General features: G+C 53.3%; 5 protein-coding genes across 5 annotated transcripts; 3 read left to right on the forward strand and 2 right to left on the reverse strand.

Annotated features, from left to right (window-relative positions):
* Positions 1 to 1,332: 1,332 nt before the first annotated feature.
* BO94DRAFT_457791 (pentafunctional protein ARO1) lies at positions 1,333 to 6,201 on the reverse strand (the record flags this gene model as incomplete). The annotated part of the gene is made up of 3 exons (XM_025607761.1): positions 1,333 to 1,371; positions 1,425 to 1,469; positions 1,528 to 6,201. 3 exons carry the CDS (start codon positions 6,199 to 6,201, stop codon positions 1,333 to 1,335), a joined length of 4,758 nt encoding a protein of 1,585 aa, XP_025471511.1.
* A 4,801-nt stretch (positions 6,202 to 11,002) lies between these two features.
* BO94DRAFT_531686 (putative intracellular protein transport protein (UsoA)) lies at positions 11,003 to 11,593 on the forward strand. Its single transcript, XM_025610952.1, has one exon. The coding sequence runs from the start codon at positions 11,222 to 11,224 to the stop codon at positions 11,552 to 11,554; it is 333 nt and encodes a 110-aa protein (XP_025471512.1). The 5' UTR covers positions 11,003 to 11,221; the 3' UTR covers positions 11,555 to 11,593.
* A 3,731-nt stretch (positions 11,594 to 15,324) lies between these two features.
* On the forward strand, positions 15,325 to 18,898 carry BO94DRAFT_531688 (isoleucine--tRNA ligase ILS1). Its single transcript, XM_025610953.1, has 3 exons — positions 15,325 to 15,550; positions 15,577 to 15,828; positions 15,969 to 18,898. Exons 1-3 carry the CDS (start codon positions 15,401 to 15,403, stop codon positions 18,771 to 18,773), a joined length of 3,207 nt encoding a protein of 1,068 aa, XP_025471513.1. The 5' UTR covers positions 15,325 to 15,400; the 3' UTR covers positions 18,774 to 18,898.
* Positions 18,819 to 19,269, reverse strand: BO94DRAFT_621212 (uncharacterized protein; the record flags this gene model as incomplete). Its single annotated transcript, XM_025616985.1, has 3 exons — positions 18,819 to 19,000; positions 19,052 to 19,147; positions 19,204 to 19,269. The coding sequence occupies 3 exons, from the start codon at positions 19,267 to 19,269 to the stop codon at positions 18,980 to 18,982; spliced, it is 183 nt and encodes a 60-aa protein (XP_025471514.1). The 3' UTR covers positions 18,819 to 18,979.
* A 161-nt stretch (positions 19,270 to 19,430) lies between these two features.
* Positions 19,431 to 23,209, forward strand: BO94DRAFT_509450 (Sfi1 family protein). The gene is made up of 2 exons (XM_025609702.1): positions 19,431 to 19,696; positions 19,771 to 23,209. Exons 1-2 carry the CDS (start codon positions 19,633 to 19,635, stop codon positions 22,980 to 22,982), a joined length of 3,276 nt encoding a protein of 1,091 aa, XP_025471515.1. The 5' UTR covers positions 19,431 to 19,632; the 3' UTR covers positions 22,983 to 23,209.
* Positions 23,210 to 23,430: the final 221 nt, after the last annotated feature.

Below are 23,430 nucleotides of genomic sequence, written 5' to 3' on the forward strand. Positions count from 1 at the left end.
TACAGGGCCAGATCTCTATAGTCCATGCTCTATAGTTCGGGAAATAAAAATAGCTGGCACTGACTCGGACACTGACTCTGACAGCTCCGGTCGGTCAGTCGGCCGGTCGGGGCACACTCACACTCATACTCAACTACGACTCATCCTACCCCGCCACATTTTCTTTCATTCAATAAAATAATCATAGTCATAAAAATAATAACGATAATATCGAAATTGACTTTTCATATACATCAATATAATGATAAGATAATAGATATAGCATATCGGAGATACGCGCACCAACCAAACCCAACCCCAACCCCGACCCTCAGCCACACCCATCCTATCCTTATCATCCAAAAATATATTCAGCTGTCAACAACTAACCACTAACAACAACCACCTCAGCTAAGAAAAAAAATCTAACAATAATTATACAACACACACCCACAACTAACCGACAATTCAATTCTAGATCTAGATCCTCCCCCCCTCCTGCATACCCAGCACCAACGCACATGACCATCCACCTCCCCAACTCCATAAACAATTTGCGCGGGTTTTCGCAATCGATCGGGTCCAGACTCTCGCCGGTCGCAGGCCCCGGTCGGTCTAGACCACACTTCTTCCCTTCCCCCCCCCCCCTCCCTCCATGTTATGCTACTAAGTATCCCACCCCACTGCGTTTATCCTTATCCGCTGATATCAAAATCTGCCTTCGTTAAAGCCAGACTAATGAGGGATCTAGACCGGGTAAGTATTCTTGGTGTATGGGTATGTATGTATTGGGTATTGGGTTGATGAGCTGAAAGGAATGGATGTATTGAGCCGAGGAGGTAATTGGATTGGGTTACGAATGTGACTTTATTTAGGATGTTGTGTCTAGGTAGTATGAGACATGGAGTTTAGTTTGGTTGGGATTTGGGAGAGCCGTAGAGGCGATGAAGGGGGATGGATGGGATGAGGGTGGTTGCGTGGTTCTATTTATAGGTGGGCTCGGTTGGTCAGTCGGTACGTAGGTACTTGGGAGACGCGGAGAGGGTCGTAGTAGTGCCATAAGTAGTGGTGAGTTTGTGGGGTTGGGTAGGTTTCAACTAAGTGTCGTATCGTCGTATCATTCATCGGTGGAGGTTACTGGTTTGGTTACGTGGTGGGTGCTGTTTGGTGGTTGTTGTACTGGTTGGGGGCTAGGTTGAGACAATCTACGGGACTAAGTTGAACTAAATACGAAGTTGAAGGTGAAGAAATCTTATATTATCCAATCCACTTTATCAAGTTAAACTGATAAAACACCCCAGTCTTCCGTTGAAGGCTAAACTGAGGCTAAACTGAAAACCCGAAAATTAAAAATCAGGCAGAGTTAGGGTCCGGCGACCCGATCACCGCGTCCTGGTTCAAAGTCAGTATGGCGCCTCAAAATATCGGAGATCGTTCCCGCTTACCCTTGCATCCTCGTAGAGAGGTGAGATACCGGTCCAGCGTTCGAACTACACAATCAGTTAGCCTGCACTCAGCCATTCAGTAGCCATATGGCAGTAAACCTACCTGATACCATCCCTGGCCAACCAAGACCTCCAGACCGGGGACCGTATGCCATCCCGCGTCGCTGGCCAGCTGCATCAACGTCGTCACAGACGGCTTGTAAGCCATCTCCACAAGCACCCGGGGCACCTTCTCGACCGACTTGACCAGGTCTGCGTCGGCCTCTTGGGCGCGCGCGAACATGTGGCACAGCGTCTCGCGCATGCCCGAATCGATCGGCTTGTCCGCTGGAATGGTGCCAATGGCCACCGTGGGAACCGTGTCCAGCGCCTCGATCGTGTCGACGATCCGGATGTTGTAGCTGCTGGGGAATGTCGAGATCATGCTCTCAAGCTTCGCCGGGGAACGTCCGATGATGTAGATCGGGGAGTAGCCCATGTTGTGCAGAGCGTAGATGGCGGCGCGAGCCGTGCCGCCACCGCCCACCACGACGGCACTGGCGTCTCCATTGCACCCGTACACGCCCGAGTTGCGCAGCGACAGTGTCATGCCTTGCCAGTCCGTGTTGTAGCCAACAAGGCGATTCGGCTGACCCTTGCCTCCGGACACAGGCACGATGGTGTTCACAGCACCGATGATCTCCGCGTCGGGAGCGACTTCATCCAGCAGAGGCATGATGTCCAGCTTCAAAGGGATCGTGACCGAGGCACCGCCGAAGTCGGGCGACCGGATGAAGTCCTTGACATCCTCAGCCTGGGCGGTCTCCAAGCGGCTGTACTCGTGAGGAAGACCAGTCTGGGTGAACAGGGTGTTGTGGAGAGCGGGGGAGCGAGACTGAGAGATGGGAGTGCCAAAGATTGCAAACTTTTTGGCCCGAAGTTCTCCCATAAGGGACAGACCTCTGCGGATCTCAGCGGCAGACAGCTGGCCGGGAGCGGCCTTGAACGGCAGGCTAGGATGAGACACGGGGGTCATGAAGCCGTTCAGGATCCGGCTGAGCTGGCCATTGTCGCCCATGTTGATGGCGATCAAGGGCACATCATGAGCCTTGGCAGCCCAGTTCTTGAAGCTTCTCAAAGCGTTGTTGTCGTCAAGGCTCTTGGCAACACCGACCAGCTTGATCACATCACCGTACTCCAGCGCACGGTTATAGTACTTCGTCCACGACATGTTGCCCCAGGACAGCTCGCCCTTAGGGTCGTGGTGCGAAGCGATGATTCTGGAGTAGCCCTTGTTTTCCGTGACGGTGCGCAGCATCTCGTCAGGGAAGGCGATCTCGAGATCCACAAACTCCAGTCCAGACCGGAATGCAAGGCGGTAGAGCTCCATGGCCTCGGCATGAGCATCGTCAGGGAAGCGACCGCCCTGACTTTGGGTGCGAATGGTGAAGATGACCGGGAGTGAGACGTAGCTGCGAAGGAAAGACACCTGCTCCGCCACATAGTCGACGGACGGGATAACACCCTCTGTCGAGGGATCTTCCAGGAGATCGACACGGAGTTCCACCGCATCAGAACCAACGCATACCTTCTTCAAGATATCCCTGGCGCTTCGGAGGTTGGGCAAGGTTAGCGACACAAAGAAGGAATGCTCCTTGCGCTTAATGATGTTGAGGCTGTCGACCTCTCCCGTCACAGTCCGGAGGAAACGCTTGAAGTCTTCAGATGCTCGTGCAAGTCCGCCAGTGGCAGTCTGGCTATAGTACTGGATGTTGCTGCACTGCTGGAACCATGGCTTTCGGCGCAACCAGACACCCATCATATCTTCGACGTAAGCTGGGCGGGTCTTGTCAATGGAGAGGAAGTCCATGACCTCCTTGATATCACGCATGATCAGCAGAACATTGCCCTTGGTCTTGTGGTAGTCAGCAAGCAGCTTTCTGGCCTCGGGGATCTCCACGATGCCGCCACCGCAAGCGAAGACATATCCAGTCGAGCGCTCTTTCAATGTACGCTGCAAAAGATTGAGCTCAGCGTCCCTGAAGCCTTGCCATCCACGGTGCTTGATGATATCCGGAATCGACATTCCTTCGGAAGTCTCAAGCTCGGTGTCGAGATCAAGGAATGGGCGGTTGAGAGTCTTAGCGACCCACCGTCCACTGGTGGTCTTTCCGGCACCACGCATGCCAATGATGAAAACGGATGCACTGGACTTCTCAGCTTGTGTGAGAGCGGAAACCTCATCCTCCTTTAGCTCCCTACCCTCAAGCTTCACGCCGAAGAGCTGCTTCAGACTGTCCCACCAACCGGGCCAGGTCTTGCCAACACATTCTCTTTCCAGGATCAAAGTCGACTGAGGGGTGACAAGGGAAAGAACGCTGAAGCTGAAAGCCACACGGTGGTCGTCATAGCAGTAGATGCCCCCAGCAGGCTGCCGGAGACTGGTGCGGTCGATGCCGTCGATCTCAAGACCATCGTCGTGCTCACGGCAGATGACGCCAAACTTGGCAAGCTCATCCTTCATGGCCTTGATCCGGTTGCACTCCTTCACTCGCTGGTTCGCAATTCCGTAGATGCGGGTCGTGTGGTTCGAGCCATCTCCACGAGCGACAGCCGCGAGCACTGATGCCGTCAGGAAAGCATCAGTCATAGGCTCCATATCGACGTTGGGCAAAGGCCGCAAGACACCTCCAGGAGCTCCGGTAACTGTGGTCGAGCTGTCGGTTTGCTCAACAGTGCAGCCCATGGGACGCAGAACATCAACTGCGAAGCGAGCATCACCCTGGAGAGACTTGGAGCCGATATTGGGCACAGTGCAAGTGGTGCCAGTGATCGCGGCAATTGCCAGCGGGTACGTAGCCGAACTGGCATCGCTCTCCACAACATATTCGGCAGGGTTGACATAGCGACCCTGGGGGATGTGGTAGGTGTGCTCCTCGGTGGTGGACTTCTGCACATCGATACCGAAAGACCTCATCATGGCCGTGGTCATGTCAATGTACGGTTGGGAAATGGGCTTTCCACCCACCAGCCTGAGGGTGACCGGCTCCTTGGCGTACGGAGCGCACATGAGCAACGAAGACACATACTGGGACGACACCTTAGCAGCGAGGTTGATCTGACCACCCGCGAAACCACCAGAGGCAGCAATCTTCAGAGGGAGACTGCCCTTCCTCTCCATGTACTCGATCGAAGCACCGTTGGCCGTGAGAGCGTCAACCAGGTCGCCGATCGGTCTCTGCTTCATGCGGTTGTTGCCCGTAAGAACGTTCGAGTCAACATTGGTGGCAGTGGCGAGCGTAGCAACAGTGGTGAGGAACCTCGAGGCGGTACCTGCGTTGCCCAGGTAGAGAGGGGTGGAGGTGGCCTGAAGGTCGCCTCCCTTGCCGTTGACGACCAGCACTTCACCTTCCTCTTCCCAGGAGAAGGTGCAAGCGCCCAGACGTTCCAAAGCGTTCAACATGACCTCGGTGTCGTCGGAGTGCAGCAGGTTCTTGATGCGGCAAGTTCCCGAACCCAAAGCGGCCAAAACCAGAGCCCGGTTCGAGATACTCTTGGAGCCCGGAGGCGTACAGACGACCTTCGAGGACGGCGCGACGCCCGGGTGCACCTCGATACTTGGGGCCAAAACGACGCTGATATCTTCGTTCGGGACCACGCTGGCGCGGGGTTCGTAGGTGCGTCCGATGGCCGAAAGCAGCACAATCTTCTTCTTGGGGCCGTCGTTCTTCTTGTCCAGAGCCATATTGAAGAGCAGCTGGTCGACGGAGCAGTGCTTCCCTGCGGTAAGCTTCCTGATCCGCGAATCCTTCAGAGAGGTCGGAAGGCCATAGGCAGAGAGGCACTTGATAATGCGCGCAACCGCAACGCCCTTCAAGATGCCGAGGTGACGGGCCAGCTCGGCCTCTTTCACCATGCCAATGGCGACACATTCTCCGTGGAGAACCTGGGGGGTCAGAATGGCTTCAATGGCGTGTCCAATGGAGTGACCCCAATTCAGCAGGTTTCGGAGACCGCCCTCGCGCTCGTCCGCAGAGACGACATAAGCCTTGTGCCGGGCCGATGCCAGGATCCGTGCCTTCAGGATGCTCTCAATTCCCTCGAAGCGGCGCTGGCCCGGTTGGACTACACGGCGGACGGCCGTCAGAATTGTCTCCGCATTGTCCTCCAGAGCCGTGAACTCTTCCTCGCTGGAAATTGCGGCGGTCTTGATCACCTCCGCCATGCCGTTGATGAACTCCCTGACAGGGAGCGTCTCCAGGAAATCCAGGTCAATGTAGATTCTCGACGGCTGCCAGATGGCCCCGATAAGGTTCTTGCCCAATGGCGTGTCAATGGCGGTCTTTCCACCAATGGAAGAATCCACCATGGCGAGAAGTGTCGTGGGGACCTGCACGTACTTGACGCCGCGCATGTAGGTGGCGGCGACAAAACCGGTCAAATCTCCAATGACACCGCCGCCCAGGGCGATGACCACAGTATCACGACCACATGGGGGGCTCTGACTCAACATCCAATCTTCAATGTCGGCCTTTGTCTGTCTGGACTTGGAGACTTCACCGGGGGCGACATGATAGACTAGCAAGCGAGGCTTGGGGGAGATGGCGGCAGCGGCCTCTTCGAAGGCTTTTTGAAAGTTGGGGGTGTATAGGGAACCGATGTTGGTGTCGGTGATGAGGACGTAGGTCGTGGAGGACAGGCCGCTGATCAGGTCCTTGGCGACATAATTGCGCCAGAGTCCGAAATCAGCGACGATGCTCTCCCGACCCAGGATGCTGATCTTTGTGGGTTCGGTCATCGTTCGGAGGGCTCGCAACGGACGGAGACGTGGTCAACTTGGGGGATGATTCCTTGTCTCTATCTAATTCATGCTGTGGATTCGACTGGTAAGCACCTGGCGGGGAGGTCTCAATGCGGGTTGATTGCGAGCAATGCACCGAGTGAGACACGCAGAGAGAAGGGCATGCATACCTGAGGGAACGGGGAAAAGACCTTGTTTGACAGCGGGGTTCAGTCCGCTTGGCCGGCGAAGACAGCAGCGAGAGAGCGTCGCGAGGACTGCAAACTGCCCGGGATTGGCGAATGGACGGACGGGTTCAGGCTGACTGGGGGCCGAAACCACTTTAGATTGACGAAGAAGTCAAGAAAGAGGGACGTCGATAGGGACTAGAAAGGCTCGAGAGGAAGAGAAAGAATGGGGAGGGGGAATTTTATTGGGTTGGCAGGCCGGCCAAGATCCACCGGGGTCGCAATTGAGTCGTTGACTCACTCGTTTTTTTTTCCGCCGTTCGTATTATTATTTCCACCTTTCCCGCTCCGATGTCGTCGCGGCCTGGAATTCATGGCTGGCTTGGGTTGTTTGTCAACTCCGTCCGTCCTCCACCGGAGTAACCCACCCAATCTGACGATGAGATAATCCCTCGTGTTACCATTGATTCTACTAGGTAGCACAAGATCCTTGTGGCCTACGTCAAGCTGACCAGACTCCCTCCGGATCCGCGAATAAGCCCCCCGGATCCGATCAACCTGGGGCATCATTGCGATCGGGATGGTGAAAACCCACAGCTAGCCAGCTACATTGTTGGGATTTCTTCGTTCGCATCGCAGTCTTTTCATTGTTATACAAATAAATTCCAGCGATATCCAATTAAAACGCCACCCCCCGGGCCTTTTCTTGGGCCTCCTTCACATAGTCGTAGAGAACATACAATTGACAAGAAATCAACGTAGCAATGCGCAAAACCCCGGGTCGCGTATGATGACGGCCCGGGCAGCAACCCGTCAACCTAATCTAAAATGTTCTTGAAACTACTAATAGCGTCCATATCCACCTCCACCTCCACCTCCACCGCCAGAGTTTCGGGAGGAATAGTGGTCCCGACCTTGATATCCCCCGCGGCCATATCCACCGCGCTGGTCATAGTTGGACGACCGTCCGCGATATTGGTTGCCGTGATTGTTGTGGTTGCCACTCCCGTAGGATCCCTGCTGATAGTATCCTTGCTGGCTTCGACCATAGTAGTCGTAGTTGCCCGTAGGTTGGTTTGATTGATTGTACGAATCACCGCCGTAGGAAGATCGCTGATGGTAAGCATTGGACATGCCTCCGCGCGGGGGAGGCGGTGGCCCGCGGGAATAACCTCCGCCCGACCCTCCCGGAGGCGTCCATCCTGAGGGCATGCCCATCGGGGCCCCGGAATTCCCGGGGGGCATGAACTTGGGGTCGAGGTGCGCCGCGAAAGGGTTAGGCCGCTCGTTGTTGGGCCGCTCGTTGTTGGGCCGCTCACTGCTATAGTTGATGCGGCCACCTCGGTGTCCATTGCGGAACGGGGCTCCGCCATAGGATCGGCCCGAGTGTTGCGCCTTAGACTTCGTTGCCTGGATATCTCCATTGTCAAGGGCCGGGGGCGGCAGTTTGGCGCCCCGAAGCAGCATGGACTTGTGGATGTGCGATGACTTGGGGATTTCGTAATTGACCCTGTTCCACGAATTGAATCGTTAGCTAATTGTACACGGGATCGTTGCATATGCGGAGTGACTTACGTGAGAGAACGGTCGTCCTCCAGAGTTGGCATGCCGAATTCCTCAAGAGAGGATACGAGGGAGCTGTGGGGGATGTACGAATCGTTGCGCTCGACCTTGCCGGCCAATCCTTCACTGATCCGCTGGTTGATGTTGTACTTCGGAGCCCCCTGCTTCTTGGAATAGAAGTTGGCTACCAAATCCTGGTACAGCGGGTGGCTTTCCGAAATCAACAACACATCTCGACCCACAGTGTTCCGGAGCTTTTCGTCATCAGAAAGAAGAGGATATTTCTTGTTCATAGCATCTAGCAGTCGCTTCTCATCGATGAAAGGAAGCAAAACGACACCCTGCCAAGCAAACTTCTTGCCGTTCAAGTCCACGGGGAAGTCTTCCGGGTAGAAGTCGATGATTTCACTGTCGGGATTGCTCATGAGGTCGTGGAAGACTTCAGGGATAGCATGGTTGGACGACGCTGGAAGGACTCCCATCAGCTGCTCAAAGGGTTTGAATGGTGTTCCTTTTTCGAAGGTCAACTCCATGTCGCCAATGTCCACAAAATCGGCGGCGAACGGGGCATAGTGGTAGGGATAATACCAGGTCCACGAAGGGCACCCTTGGAAATAGTATCTCAGAACCCAGGCCAGGCCTTCCGCATACGCCCGTGCGACCTTGTGGCGGAACGCCGTGTCCTGAGGATCGACACCAAACTTTTGCTCGTAGTATCGGTCCGCGTATCCCTCTTCCCATAGGCGAACAGTGTCAGGAGGCAGCTCGTCGTTTTGAGTGTTACCAGGGGCCGCCGCTGGCTTCTTGGTCGGCGTCGTAGCGGCCTCCTCTTCCACCGGATCGGCCTTTCTCTTCCCCAGGACTGAAGGAGATGTCTGCTCTTCAGCTTTCTCGTCGGTAGGCTCAGCAGGTTCAGTAGCTTCGGAACCGGACTCTCCCGTGTTATCGGAGGGCTCGTCACCCTGTGGGCCTTTCATGAGCTTGCTCTTGAGGATGGCAGCGGCACTTTTGTTGGCCATATTGGCCTTATACACAGCACCGCGGTTAGTGACCATGCTGTGAGTCAATTGCCTCGCCTCGCGTGTCAGCTCTCCCCGTCCCGGAGTGATGAGTTCCACTGCACTGGGAGGCGCCGCATCGGAGGCGCCGCGAGGTTTGGCCGTTGGGTTGGCCATGGGAGTATCCTGAGTTTCATAATTGGGAGAGCTTCTCCGCCGCTTCCTGGCATGTTCATCACTTCGCGCTTGTGCTTCTTGCTTGCGCCTCTTCTCGTTGGCAGCCTTCCTCTCCTCTGCCTGTCTACGACGACGGAAAATAGCATCTTCTTGTTTGGCAAGCCCTTGCAGGATGAGTTGGGCCCTCTTGAGGTCGACATGCCCATCCTCGGTCAGATATCCGCCCATGACGGGAATGTTATCGCGCCAGATAGCTATCAGTGTGTCGATACCATTCTCACGGATATCTAATGACGGTAAGTGTGGAAGGAAGTCATTTCCTACGAAAAAGCACATAAAGACCCAGTCATCCAGAGCACGTTCCAGATCGAAAGGAAAGGGTTGTTGCGGAACAAACAGTTCCACAGCAAGATATTCCCTAAGAACGGAGACATTGAGCCAAATGAATGGCTTGAGTGAGGAACCCTTGCCCTTCTCATCGAACTCGCCATTTTTCTCCTTTGCCTGTCCTCTGCATTCCTCCGCCTTGTGGCCAGGTTGACCACATAGCCGGCATGTCCGAGCTCTTGACTCCTGGAAAAACACGTCCTCACGTAGCACCCGGAAGTATGGCTCATGAGTAGCAAGACCCAACATGATCAGATCGGCATCCAATCCATAAATGACATGGCGAGTGTTGGGGTCATGTTCTGGCGACGCTCGCTGCGACCGGACAAACTCCATGATTTTATGTTCTCCTTCACCCGGGACAGTCGCATCAGAGATGATAATTTTGAGCTATACAAGTTAGTATTACAGACAACACAGCAGAACTCAGACTAACCTTCTCCCAAGCGGGGTCGGTGTTAAGCTTGTAAGCGATCCAGTAGCGTAATGACGCAGCAAGAATATCCATGAAGGGCGTTCCCGGCGTAATGACGTTGCTATCCCACGTCTTCTGAATGACCTGCTCCTGGATATCCTCGTCAGCTTTCTTGCCGTTTTGCTTTGCGAGCATCTTCCGGAATTCTTCTTTCTTCTCATCCGCCTCTCTGGCTTCCTGAGCTGAGCGGAAACGACGGGCTCGTTGCTGATTCATCTTTGCGCGTGGAGCGACACCATCTAGATCATAGAATATACACATTAGTCTAATCTTCATCAAAGCATCCGGCGCAACGGTGTTGCAACGTACCAACAGCAATCATCAAAAGCTTCCTTGGGCGGACCATGTTCACCACCCGGTCGGTGTACCTGAAGATCTCGAGCATCATCTCCTGTTCGTTCGCCGGCGGAGGCTTTCCTTCCGGGTGAGTACATGGATGAACGATACCGTTCATATCCAGGTACAGATTGTCCATTTCATCTCCATTGGGGTTAGGACGCGTGGTGTCCACGGGGACCTCTTCGCCGTTGACTTCGGAAGGAAGCTCCTCAATGACGGGGGAGATAATCTTGGGGTACTTGTTGGAGAGCCATCTGAATAGCGCGGGGACACCCATGATGGTGAATGACTCGACAAAGACTGGGAAAGCTGCCTGTACAAATATACGGATGTGAATCTAGCAGTTTAAGGTGTATCGCTGATGCCCTGCATCCGCTATGGCAAACTCCGAGTTGCTTGCAGCAATGACCAGTGACAGAATCCGAGTGGGGAAAAGGTGAATGTAACACTCCTTTAACGCGATCCCGCACGGTGCGCAAAAACTGGCGAAAAGAATCGGCCCAGTAAAGAGGTACAGAGCGATGACGGAGGCTTGGAAGTCTCTGCGATCGCAAGCCGGCCTGACTTGCCAGACAATGGAAATCCGAGATCTCGGCGCTTCTCTTGTCGCGGTTCCGGCAGACTAGCGGGCCCCTGGCGTGGCTAACCCGGCCACTACTCAATACTATGGGGACACATCAATCATAATTGCGGCTTATTTGTCTACTCCCACTACACTTACCTACCTACCTATCCACTACGCGGACTACGCGGACTACTTCCACCACCAACACCATTGCTGCCGTTGCAGCTTCGGAGAGAACAACTCAGCTGGCTGAATCACCCACGCCTCTCCCCCCCGTCGTCCAATGCCTATAAGTTGCTACGCCCCCGGCCGGCGGTGACCATGAAATTACGAGCTACCACTTGCGATGTTCCGAATCCTCGAGTCGCAGGCGCCGGCCAAACAAACGGCCACAGACACAATTAACACTCTGAGTAGTCGACTGCAGAGTGCAACTCTCCTAGAAGACCGGCGGGCAGCGATACAAGGATTGAGAAGCTTTGCAAAGACCTTTCCCGCCTCAGTTGCATCGGGCGCACTCCGCCCGTTGATCAGCAGCCTCAGAAACGACCGCGAAGATGTGGATACCCTGAAAGTGGTCTTGGAGACCTTGTTGATGTTATTTACTCCGGATGAGAATAGTGTTGGTGGTCTCCTTAGCTGGGTCGGTCTGCAACACATGCTGATGTGCGCTGTCTAGCCCGAAGCATCAGACGAAATAGCTCTCTGGCTTTCCGATGAGTTTACGCAGGTTCGTATATGCTACTGTCAGCAGCCTACATTTGCTGACGGAATAAAGCGACAAGACAATATCACTGCGCTCCTCGACCTCTTAGACAACCGAGACTTCTATTCTCGCTTGTATTCTTTACAGTTGATGTTCCAGATCTCGAGTGCACGACCGGAAAGAACGCAAGAATGTATTTTGACTGCTCCGCTGGGCATACCAAGGTTGGTAAGTGCTCTGGGAGATGCTCGAGAGCCGGTGCGCAATGGTACGTTTACCGCTTCCCCTGAACCCCTAAGTGATGGGTGTGGTTCTTTGCTAATCATGAGTGTGCACTGAGTAGAAGCATTGATCCTCCTTATCGCTCTGACCCCAGCCTCGGAGGAATTCCAAAAGCTTGTCGCCTTTGAAAATGCATTTGATCTTATCTTCTCCTTGATAGATGCAGAAGGCGCCCTGACACACGGGTCGGAGGTGGTCGAAGACTGCCTCTCCCTGCTCGCAAACCTTCTGAGGCTTAACATATCCAACCAATCATATTTCCGGGAGACGGGTTGCGTTAAGAGGCTAGCCAAGCTTCTTACAGATGCCAATCAAGAACAGGAGTCCGAGGAGCCCACTCCACAGTGGGCTCTCGCACATCGCGACAAGAATCTCTGGGGTCTATTAGTTATCGTCCAGCTTTTCCTTATCAAAGGTGGAATCAACACCCCTGCCAATCAGATGGCATTTTGGAACAATGGTGTCATGGAGCAAGTTTTGAACACAGCTTTTGGCCAAAGATTTAATGTCAATGTAACATCCAAAGTAGGTGGCATTAATCGTCACCGTGAATGTACAACTGACTATTGCAGGCACTGGCAACCTGTGCCGACTTGATCCGCGGAAACAAACCACTACAGGAAAGGTTCGGTGATGTCGACGTCATTTGGGGCTCAAATCCTGCCCAGAATGCTGCCAACGGTGACACGACGCCCAAGGAACTCCAACGGATAAATGTCATCGAAGCCATGCTGAAGCTCACCCTGGAGCCCGCCCCGATTTCGCTCCTGGATGCGCGACTTGCCGCTTGCGAATGTATCAAGGCTTTCTTCGCAAACCACTCAGGGATCCGAGTCCATGTTCTAGGAAGAGCGATCCAGGGTCATGTTAGCGGCGAGGACCAGATCCCGAATATTCTGTCTGTCCTGTTGACGCCACCGGAGGCTCGAGGTAATGCGGACCCATATCAGACCTGGATGGCATCTGTCTTGATGTACCAATTGCTGTTCGAGAACGCCGAAGCGAAAGCGATAGCAATGGGGGTGACCGAAGGAGATGCCGAACAAGGCGAAGAAGTTATCACTTGCATCCAGACGATAGTAGGCAACCTCATCACTGGTATACAGCGAGGGGATGATGAAAGAATTACTCTTGGTTACCTGATGTTGCTTTGCGGGTGGCTATTCGAAGAACCGGACGCTGTAAATGACTTTCTGGGCGAGGGCAGCAGTATACAAACTTTATTGCAGGAAATCAAGCATCGTGGCGCTACCAATGTGCTCGTACCCGGTCTTTGCACAATTCTACTGGGAGTCATATATGAGTTTTCCTCCAAAGACTCGCCTATACCCCGGAAGACATTGCACAAGTTGTTGATCGAACAACTGGGACGAGAACAGTACATTGATCGGATTACTAGGTTCAGAGAAAATCCTCTGGTACGTGATTTTGAGGTCTTGCCGCAGACGGTGGGGGCACAGTATGATGGTGGCCTGCCTGAGATCTATTTCGACAGAACATTCGTTGAATTCCTGAAAGATCACTTCAGCCGTTTGATACGCGCAATCGACCGGGAGCCCGAGATGGAGATCTCAGTGATTACCAACGGAGTTGAAAGGGGGGTATCCCGCGACTTAGTGGACTCTCTTCGGGCAGAACTTGAAGAAAAAGGCAATGCGGCCCAAAAGCTGGAGTCGGATCTGCTGGCCCTGCATTCCAAGCTCGAGCAGGAACAGGCCGAGCACCGAAAGACAAGAGATGCCACTACAGTAGAGTCTTCCAAGCTACAGCACATCTGTGATTCGTTGAAAAAAAGTCACGAACAGGAATTGGCTGTTTTGAAGGAACAGCAAAAACACGCTCAAAATGTGCTGTTGAAGCAACACGGCGAGCAGCTTCGAGCTATTGACCGGCAGCTGAAGGAGACATCCGCAGATCATGAGAGGAAAAGTCTCCGGGTAAAGGAGCATCACGAAGCTGAGGTTGCCGATTTGCAGAAGAAGATTCGAGCACTCGAATCTGATCTGACTCGCGCCAAGGACCAACACTTGGGTGACGTCGCTGGTTTGACTACGACAATTCAGGCCCTAAAGTCAGAGACAGAAAAGTTGAAGGGACAGCATGTAGCGGAGGTTTTGGACCTGAACAGCACACTCCAGAATCTCCAGTCGGAACTTGATGCAAGCAAAGGACAACATGCCGCCGAGCTCTCTGAGTTGAACACTACAATTGAGAAGCTACAGTCGGAACTTCACGCAGAAAGAGGACAGCATGCGTCCGAGATCTCGGGTCTGAACAAGACAATCGAGCAACTACAGTCTGAGATCGGTGCAGGCAGAGGACAACATGAGTCCGAGATCTCAGATCTAAACAAGACTATAGAGCAACTACAGTCTGAGATCGATGCAAGCAATGGACAACATGAGTCCAAGATCTCAGATCTAAACAAGACAATCCAAAGATTGCAGTCAGAGATTGACGCAAGCAACGGGCAAAATGCGACTGAAGTCTCCGATCTGAACAAGACGATCCAAGACCTTCAATCTGAAATCGAGAATGGCAAGGGAAAACATGTGATTGAAGTCTCCAGTCTCAAGGAAACCATCAAGGCTCTTCAGTCTGACATGATGGCTGTCAAGAAGCAGCATGAGACTGAGGTTGCTGATCTCAAATCTGCGACACAGGCTCTACAATCAGAAATGGACACCGCTAGAGAGAAGTCCACGCAAGACCTACAGGCCGCGCGCGATGAATCATCCTCCAAGTGCACTGCATTGGAGAAGCGAGCTGATAAGGCCGAAAGCGATGTCGAAAAGGCAGAGGCGGCTGCACGTAAGGCTGCTGAGGCCCTTGCTGAGGCCCGGGAAGCGCTCGAGAAGGCCAAGGCCGAAGCCGTTGAGAAAGAAGAAGCCCGTCAAGCCGCACAGTCTGAGCTTGAGGATCTGCTGATTGTTTTCGGAGATCTGGAGGCCAAGAGAAACCAAGATAAGGTAAGCCAATTGACCCTGTTACAGTCACGCATATGACTCATAGTGTTCCATAGCAACGTTTGAAGGATCTTGGACAAGAAGTATCCGAGGCTGAAGACGATGATGAGGATGAAGATGAGGATGAGGATGAGGAGGACGAGGACGAGGATGAGGCGGATGAAACAGCTTAATGAGGGGGGCAGAACTGTACCACTGCTCGAGGCGTAGACGTCGTGAGTCATAACCTTGGATAGGGATCTCCCCATCACCTTCAGATACACAATGAAGGCACTGGCATGGTTCGTGAGTCAGAGCCATGGTCCATGGAATGTAAGCCGATGATAGTCCTTTCTTTGTACATAGTCATAGGAGTAGTTACTAGTCTCGATCTGCGACGGGGCAAACCGAACCCTCTTCCGGCGGTAGGCGGGGCCGGCGCTGATTGGCTACCGGGAACAAAAAATCGGTGCGCGGGGTGACTCAAAACGATTCTGCCGCTGTGCGCACCTTGGGCTTAAATCTACCCCGCGGATCCCTCCCTGGAAGATCGCATCAACTCCTTTCCTCCTGCACTTTCTTCCCGCCCGTCATGTCCATTGATTTTCCCCACGAGGAGGAGGTCATCCTCCAGCGGTGGAGGGAGATCGACGCCTTCCGGAGGCAGGTCGAGCTCTCCGAAGGTCGTAAACCTTACACCTTCTACGATGGCCCCCGTTCGCGACTGGTCTTCCTCACTATGGTCACTTGTTGGCCTCCACTATCAAGGATATCATCCCGCGCTACTGGTCGATGAAGGGCCACTATGTCGAGCGTCGCTTTGGCTGGGATACCCATGGTGTGCCCATCGAGTACGAGATCGACAAGAAACTGGGCATGTCGGGCCTGGAGGCTGTCCAGAAGATTGGAATTGAAAAATACAACGAGGAGTGCAGAGCCATTGTCATGAGATTCGCTTCGGAATGGCGCCAGACTATCGAGAGACTTGGTCGTTGGATTGACTTCGACAATGACTACAAGGTGTGTCCATTACCCTCGGTCTTCCTTCTTCCTTATATTTCCTCGGAGGCTTCATTAGGCATTTGAGATCGTGCCCTGCTGCTGTCTTTCCATATTCTTGTATCTGTTTAACCTGCAGTGGCATGCTGACTTCAATTTAGACCATGAATGTGAGCTTCATGGAATCAGTATGGTGGGTATTCAAGCAGCTCTTCGACAAGGACCTCGTGTACAGAGGCTACCGTGTGATGCCCTACTCGACCGCCCTCAACACCCCTCTCAGTAACTTCGAGGCGCAGCAAAACTACAAGGATGTGCAAGACCCTGCAGTCGTCGTCACATTCCCCCTGGTGGAGGATCCCGAGACTTCCCTTCTTGCATGGACGACCACGCCATGGACCCTGCCTTCCAACATCGCTCTTGCGGTCAACCCCACCTTTGAATATATCAAGATTCTTGACGAGGCTTCTGGAAAGCACTACATTCTTCTCGAGTCTCTGCTCCGGACCCTGTACAAGGACCCCAAGAAGGCCAAGTTCAAGATTGTCGACCGCTTCAAGGGTGCTACCATGAAAGACTGGAAGTACAAGCCCCTCTTCGATTACTTCTACGAAGAGTTCAAGGATTACGGTTTCCGGGTTTTGAACGCCGAGTACGTCACTGCCGAGGATGGTACCGGTATTGTCCACCAGGCTCCCGCTTTCGGTGAGGACGATTACAGAGTTGGTATGGAGGGAGGTGTTATTAGCGAATCTCGACTTCCCCCTAACCCCGTCGACGAAAAGGGTTGCTACACGGCCGAAGTGAAGGATTTCGAAGGCCAACACGTCAAGGCGGCCGACAGAGGTATCATTAAGCACCTTAAGGCTGCTGGTCGCTTGGTTGTCGACAGCCAGATTACTCACAGTTACCCATTCTGCTGGCGCTCTGACACTCCCTTGATCTACCGTGCTGTACCGGCGTGGTTCGTCAAGATCGGACCTATCATCCCCCAGATGCTCCAGGGTATCGACGACTCCCACTGGGTGCCTAGCTTCGTTAAGGAAAGACGATTCTCCAGCTGGATCCAGAATGCTCGTGACTGGAACATCTCGAGAAACCGATTCTGGGGTACCCCGCTGCCTTTGTGGGTGAGCGATGACTTCAAGGAGGTCGTGGCTGTTGGTAGCGCAGAAGAGCTCAAGCAGCTCAGTGGCTACGAGGGAGAACTCACGGACCTCCACCGCGACAAGGTAGACAACATCACCATCCCGAGCAAGCAGGGCAAGGGCGTTCTCCGCCGTGTGAGCGAGGTTTTCGACTGCTGGTTCGAGTCTGGAAGCATGCCCTACGCATCCCAGCACTACCCATTCGAGAACAAGGAACAGTTCGAGCAGAGCTTCCCCGGTGACTTCATCGCGGAAGGTCTCGATCAGACCCGTGGTTGGTTTTACACCCTGACCGTGTTGGGTACCCATCTCTTCGGTAAACTTCCCTTCAAGAACTGTGTCGTCAATGGCATTGTCCTTGCGGAAGATGGAAAGAAGATGTCGAAGAGATTGAAGAACTACCCCGATCCCTCCCTGGTTATGGACCGTTACGGTTCCGATGCTCTTCGTCTCTACTTGATTAATTCCCCTGTTGTGCGCGCAGAGCCCCTTCGGTTCAAGGAGTCCGGTGTCAAGGAGATTGTTGCCAAGGTCCTCCTTCCCCTCTGGAACAGCTACAAATTCTTTGAGGGCCAGGCGGCGCTGTTCAAGAAGACTCAGGGCTTTGATTACACCTGGGACCCGAAGGCCGAGGCCACCAACACCAACGTCATGGACCGCTGGATCCTGGCCAGTTGCCAGAGTCTTCTCAAGTTCGTGAACGAGGAGATGGCTGGATACCGCCTGTACACGGTCGTTCCTCGTCTGCTTGAGTTGATTGACAACACGACCAACTGGTACATTCGGTTCAACCGGAGACGTCTTAAGGGTGAGAATGGTGTTGATGACACCTTGCATGCCCTGAACACCCTCTTCGAGGTTATCTACACTCTGGTCCGGGGTCTGGCTCCGTTCACGCCTTTCCTCACCGACACCATCTACCTGAAACTCCTTCCCCACATCCCTGAGGCGCTCCGTAGTGAGGACAGCCGCAGTGTTCACTTCCTTCCTTTCCCCGAAGTTCGTGAGGAACTCTTCGATGAGGTTGTTGAGAGGCGGGTGTCGCGGATGCAGAAGGTCATTGAGTTGGCCCGTATCTCCCGTGAGCGCCGGAACATTGGGCTGAAGACGCCTTTGAAGACCCTCGTCGTGATCCACCAGGACCAGCAGTACCTGGACGATGTCAAGTCTCTGCAGAGCTACATCCTCGAGGAACTAAACATCCTTGACCTTGTCCTGACCTCTGACGAGGCCAAATACAATGTCCAGTACAGTGTGAGTGCCGACTGGCCGACGCTGGGCAAGAAGCTCAAGAAGGAAGTTCAGAAGGTCAAGAAGGCCTTGCCATCCCTTACCAGTGAAGATGTGAAGAAGTTTGTTGCAGAGAAGAAGATGCTTGTTGACGGCATCGAGCTTGTTGAAGGCGACCTGGTCGTTAAGCGTGGCCTCAAGGAGGACTCCTCGTCGGCGAACATGGAGCCGAACACGGATAATGATGCGCTGACTATCCTGGACGCCAATCTGTACCCCGAGTTGGCCGAGCAGGGATTGGGCCGAGAGATCATCAACCGTCTGCAGCGTCTTCGTAAGAAGGCGGGTCTTGTCCCCACCGACGACGTGAAGATGGAGTATGCCGTCCTGTCTGACCCCGAAGATGTCGGCATCGACAAGGCTTTCGAAACGCAGGCCCAGGCCATCGAGAAGGTTGTGCGCAGACCTCTCGACCGGTACGAGCTCGTGCACGGCAAGCTGCCCAGCGGTGACGAGCCGGAAATGATCATCCAGGAGGAGCAAGAAGTCCAGAAGGCAACCTTCTTGTTGCGTTTGCTTAAGTTGTAGACTTTCGGACGATCTAAACCCGCGATGTTGGTAGCTTAGACCATACAATTCCCACAGAGTACGATGTTTGTTTTTTACGAGTTTTGCTGAATAAAATTACACATGTTTATGATGATGATTTCTACAATAATGAAGTTTTTCCTTAGACACCGCCAAAACCAGCCCAAGTGCCTAACCAACGTAGCTCTTCTGCAACCCAGCCACCATTAAACTTTCTTTGACGCTGCCTGTTGAGTTTGAGTTAGCAGTGTATGCTGGCCAACGATGCTCGACCTCACCAAGAAGCAGTCCTTAAGTTTCATGAACTCCTTGGCGCACATGTCTTTCTGCACGGCATTGTAATCAGCCACCACGCATTTGCCGTACGCAGCCGCCTGGACGCCTTCCGTCAGTGTATACTCGGAGATGGCCGGGCCAGAGAGAAGCCTACCTCTAACGAGCACTTGGAGGTGGCCTTTGCAAACTTTTCGATGGGCCGGGTCTTGGTCGAGGCCATGGTGGATGGATGCTATAGCAACAGCCCAACTTGCATAGCAACAGCAGATGTCACGGACTGTGACGGGGGATGCAGGGAAAATACCGGGGTTATGTAAGAGATCAGCTGACCAGGCACATTCCATCGCCGGCGCGACACGACCAAAAAACAACTTGGGGGCCCAAAAGCCAATGACTCGTCGCTGGCCGTGCCATTGGGTCCATAGGTCCATCTGGGATCTCTCCTGCGGTCTGCTTGACTCTCAGCCTCGACCACTGTGGGCCTCTGCCTCCCACCTCAACCGTGTGCCTCGCAATGGTTGATTTCCTGTTCCGCCTCCATGACCCAGATGCGAAAAACGCGCCTTAGGCCGCGGACAGTTCGATGCCTCCCGTTCCCCTTCAGCGAAGACCTTTGTCCTACGAAGACCCCTCGCTTACAGATGAAGGTATGCCGTCGGATTTCCTACGATTACCCGCCGACGGGTCCCAGTTGTACTAATAGTTCTCCGTGTCCACGTAGATGTCGGCCTTCTCTACCAAGTCATCACCCGCGCCGAGCGGGACCCAGAAGTCGAGCGCCTCCCCTACCGAGTGTTGTTCAATGCCTACGATGAGGTTATTGCGGAACATGGCGTGGACGCAGACCCAGGCTATGCCTGCATGCGCTTCTTGCTCAAAATGGGAAGCAAAGATGCCATAGGGACCTCGCTCTTCGAGAAGTTTGAGAACTTGCTAGAACGGATGGGCATCGTCATCGAATTCGGCGAGGATGATGGCTACGATGAAACATTTGCGGACAGTGTGCCATCGATCGAGAGTAGGCCCAGGCGGAGGGTTCGTGATACTCGAGAAGACTCGACACAGCCCCAGCCCCATTTACAGACACCTCTACGGAGACGAGCATCCTTCAACTCTATGTACGATGTCGGTGACGATCCTACGCAAAGGAGCTTGATCAATCGCCCGAGCTCACGATCGTCCATGTCGCGACTGGAAGTCGGAAAGCCCGAGTATCCGTTTTCGAAACCGTCGCCGTCCCCGAAGCGTGCGGTAGTTTCTCAAGAAGCTGACTCGCCTGACAGAACCCAGTTGATGGCGCAGTTTATAGAAGTAGGTCGCCGACTTATGAGTCGTATGGACCTTCTGGCTGCGCAATCGAAACCGCCCGACGAAAACCCTCTTCCCAACGGCCTATATGCCCGGTCTGCCGTCGACCGCGACCGGTCAGAAAGAATAGCTGAAAGCGCACGTGCACGGCGTTCGAAAGATTCGTCTAATGGCTCGGATGAAGAGGGAGAACGATCATCGGTATCTTCCGAGGAAGAGGGTATCAATCACATTGAACGACCGGAGATGCCCCCAGAAATGCTTTATCGACCATCACTTTCGGATTTGCTGCGGGACGCGTCGACGTTTAATATGTACCGTCAACGAGCAATCAACCGTCGAGTGCTTACTCAGTGGCTCAAGAGGGCTATCCAAGCCAGGCAGAGCCATCATAACATGGAAATTGTCGCTGTCAATCGAGACCGGTATACCTTGATTCGCCAAGCCTTTGAAACGTGGCATACGATCATTCAGGAAAGACGCCAGACAGAACGAACGGAAAGATTTTTCAAACATCTTGAAGAGCGCGCTGGACGTGCTCGGGATCTCTTTCTCCTGACCAAGGCTTTCTCTCACTGGGCGCAACTTACATCAGAAGAGGTCGCCAGGACGTCTGCAGCCCGGCGCCATCTCCTTGGCGTCAAATACTTTCACGCATGGCGAGAGATCACCGCAGTCAACGAATTGAAATCCCAGCGCTTTGCTATGCGAAGACCTTTCAATACCTGGCTGAAAAGAACCAAGCAAATCAAGGAGGACGAGGCAAAAGCTGTTACGATCAGTAGCGAGAAATCCAAACACACCTTCTACTGGCAATGGTTCTGGAGCTTTTGCGAACACCGCGCTCCTCAATGGCACGACTATTGCCTAAAGAGACGCTCCCTACTGTATTGGCTGCGCAAGTTTCGAACAAACAGAGAAACCATGCATGAGATCGAAGTCAGAAATAAACAGCATGCGATGGGTTCAATATTGCAAGCATGGCTCCAAAGAACCCGAGGTGTGGTTGCTACTGAACAACAAGCGGTATTAACAGAGCGCCGGCAGCTTCTGGAGGAATCATTCGGAGAATGGAAGGCTCAAGCTCATTTAGCCCCGGTGGCCTCTCGCGTTACCAAAATGGTCGATACACACATCCTTCAAGCGGCTTATTCGCAATGGGTACACCGTGCCCAGATGTTGAAGCAAGCGAGGGAGATGGACCGACAAAGGGTCTTGCGCAATTCGTGGACGACGTGGAATGATTTGCTTCGCTGCCAGGCGCTTTATGCAAGAATTGAGGAACGGCTTAAGTTGGAAGCAATGTACAAATGGATCCTGACAGAAAGATACCGTCTTATGCAGCGCATTAGGGAACAGCGGATCAAACGCGAGGTCTTCTCCATTTTCGTGACAAGTGTCCGGGGGACTTATGCTCAATTGCTCGATCGTGCAGAGGTATTTGAAGATCAACGGAACGAAGATCTACTCCGATCAAAGCTGGAACGCTGGCGGGATCAGCTAGCATTGCAACGTGACAGAGAAGTTGTTGCCTCGGAATTTTATGCCCCACGCCTGGCGCAGGAATCGCTCGTGGCGTGGCGTTCGAAGTTTCAGCATTTGATAAAGATAGAGGGTTGGGCTCAGAACGCTAGATTCTACTTCTTGGCCACAAAGTTCACCAAGAAATGGCGTGTGGCGACAATCGAATCCGCAAGAAAGCGCCGCCAGGATGCCTATATCCAGACCAGGAGGAGGATCAAGATCACGCTTGCATCCAAAGCTTTATCTCATTGGCACTCCAAGTCCCAACATGTCACGGATATGGAACAGCAGGCCATACAGGTCTCGCGACAGAACTCCTTGTCTCTGGTATCTGAGATTCTGATTCGATGGCAAGAAAAGACGATAAACCGGATTCAGGACTGTGAGGATGCCGATAATCACTATGCACATCAAATTGTGAGCGAGCAATTGACGCGCTGGACTGAGGCCTTTCTTGTGGGTCAACGTCAGGAGGAACAGGCAAACAACATGAACCGGGTGCATGTCCTAGCCCAGGCCAATATCCAGCTGCGTAAGCTCAGCTTCCGTGTTTTCCAGGTCAAGAGCAGCTCTGAGACCGCGGATGCCATGAAAGAGCGGAACCTGAGGAAGCATTGTCGGGGGATGTTCCGCAGTTGGTTGGAAAAAGCACGAATTCGGTCCGAGTCTCGAGATGCACCGGGGCCTCTAGTCAGTCCGACGAAAAATTACGACGGAGCGTCTCCATATCGAACCGATACGAACCAACGGATTTTCGACCCTTGGTACCAGACCACCACGCCTTTCAAACCCAATGGCTTGGTTGTAGACACCCAACCCATTTCGACCACCCCGCTGGCAACGCCCAACTACCTCACCTCTCCATCCAAGCGAGCTGCACGAGCGCAAGCCATGGCGCAGGCTTCGACCACCCCGGCGACACCCTTATACACACCATTTGCCAGTCGACTTTTGCGCGCAGGAGCCATATTACCCCGGACCACGTCGGCCAGACGCCGTGCTGGACGAGCGAGCACGCTAGGTACAAGTGTCCGGTTTGTGGATGAAGAACCACCCGAGTCGCCGACAGATGGTCGGAAATCGGCCAGCCGACGACCGTGATGGTTGTATATGATTTGGCATGTACATTTGGTTTCTTTTGTTTTCTTTTGTTTTTGGATGGGCAATTTTGGCCGAAGGACTTGATACCCTTTTGCATCGTAGGACATTGTGTAGATTACTTTCTGTTGATTGGATATACACTCCGCGTCGGTTGTTTGGGACCGCCAGGACGGTTTAATGACGAATCACATGGTATATCATTGGAATCAAACTTATGATCATGTCTTAACTTTACCATCTGCTCCGGTTCTTTCACTTGATTCTCCGTTCAACTCAGAATGGGCAAAAAAGTCAAACACATGCTCAGTCAGAGATCAAGCATCATTGCCAGGTAGATGAAAGAGTAAATATGGACGGCAATTATTTATGTACCTCGGTCGGGTAAGGAAAAGTTGAGGCCTTTGGCACTTCCTAACCAGGCATTATGATAGGTAGGTCTTCTAGAATC

Source organism: Aspergillus sclerotioniger, assembly GCF_003184525.1.
Source record: "Aspergillus sclerotioniger CBS 115572 chromosome Unknown BO94scaffold_4, whole genome shotgun sequence".
Taxonomy (NCBI): Eukaryota; Fungi; Ascomycota; class Eurotiomycetes; order Eurotiales; family Aspergillaceae; genus Aspergillus; species Aspergillus sclerotioniger.

Coding starts and splice junctions, on each gene's coding strand:
- BO94DRAFT_531686 (XM_025610952.1), top strand. CDS start 11,222: ATGTTCCGAATCCTCGAGTCGCAGGCGCCGGCCAAACAAACGGCCACA.
- BO94DRAFT_531688 (XM_025610953.1), top strand. CDS start 15,401: ATGTCCATTGATTTTCCCCACGAGGAGGAGGTCATCCTCCAGCGGTGG. Junction 15,551..15,576: donor GACTGGTCTTCCTCACTATG/GTCACTTGTTGG, acceptor TCCACTATCAAG/GATATCATCCCGCGCTACTG. Junction 15,829..15,968: donor ACTTCGACAATGACTACAAG/GTGTGTCCATTA, acceptor ACTTCAATTTAG/ACCATGAATGTGAGCTTCAT.
- BO94DRAFT_509450 (XM_025609702.1), top strand. CDS start 19,633: ATGCCTCCCGTTCCCCTTCAGCGAAGACCTTTGTCCTACGAAGACCCC. Junction 19,697..19,770: donor CCCCTCGCTTACAGATGAAG/GTATGCCGTCGG, acceptor GTGTCCACGTAG/ATGTCGGCCTTCTCTACCAA.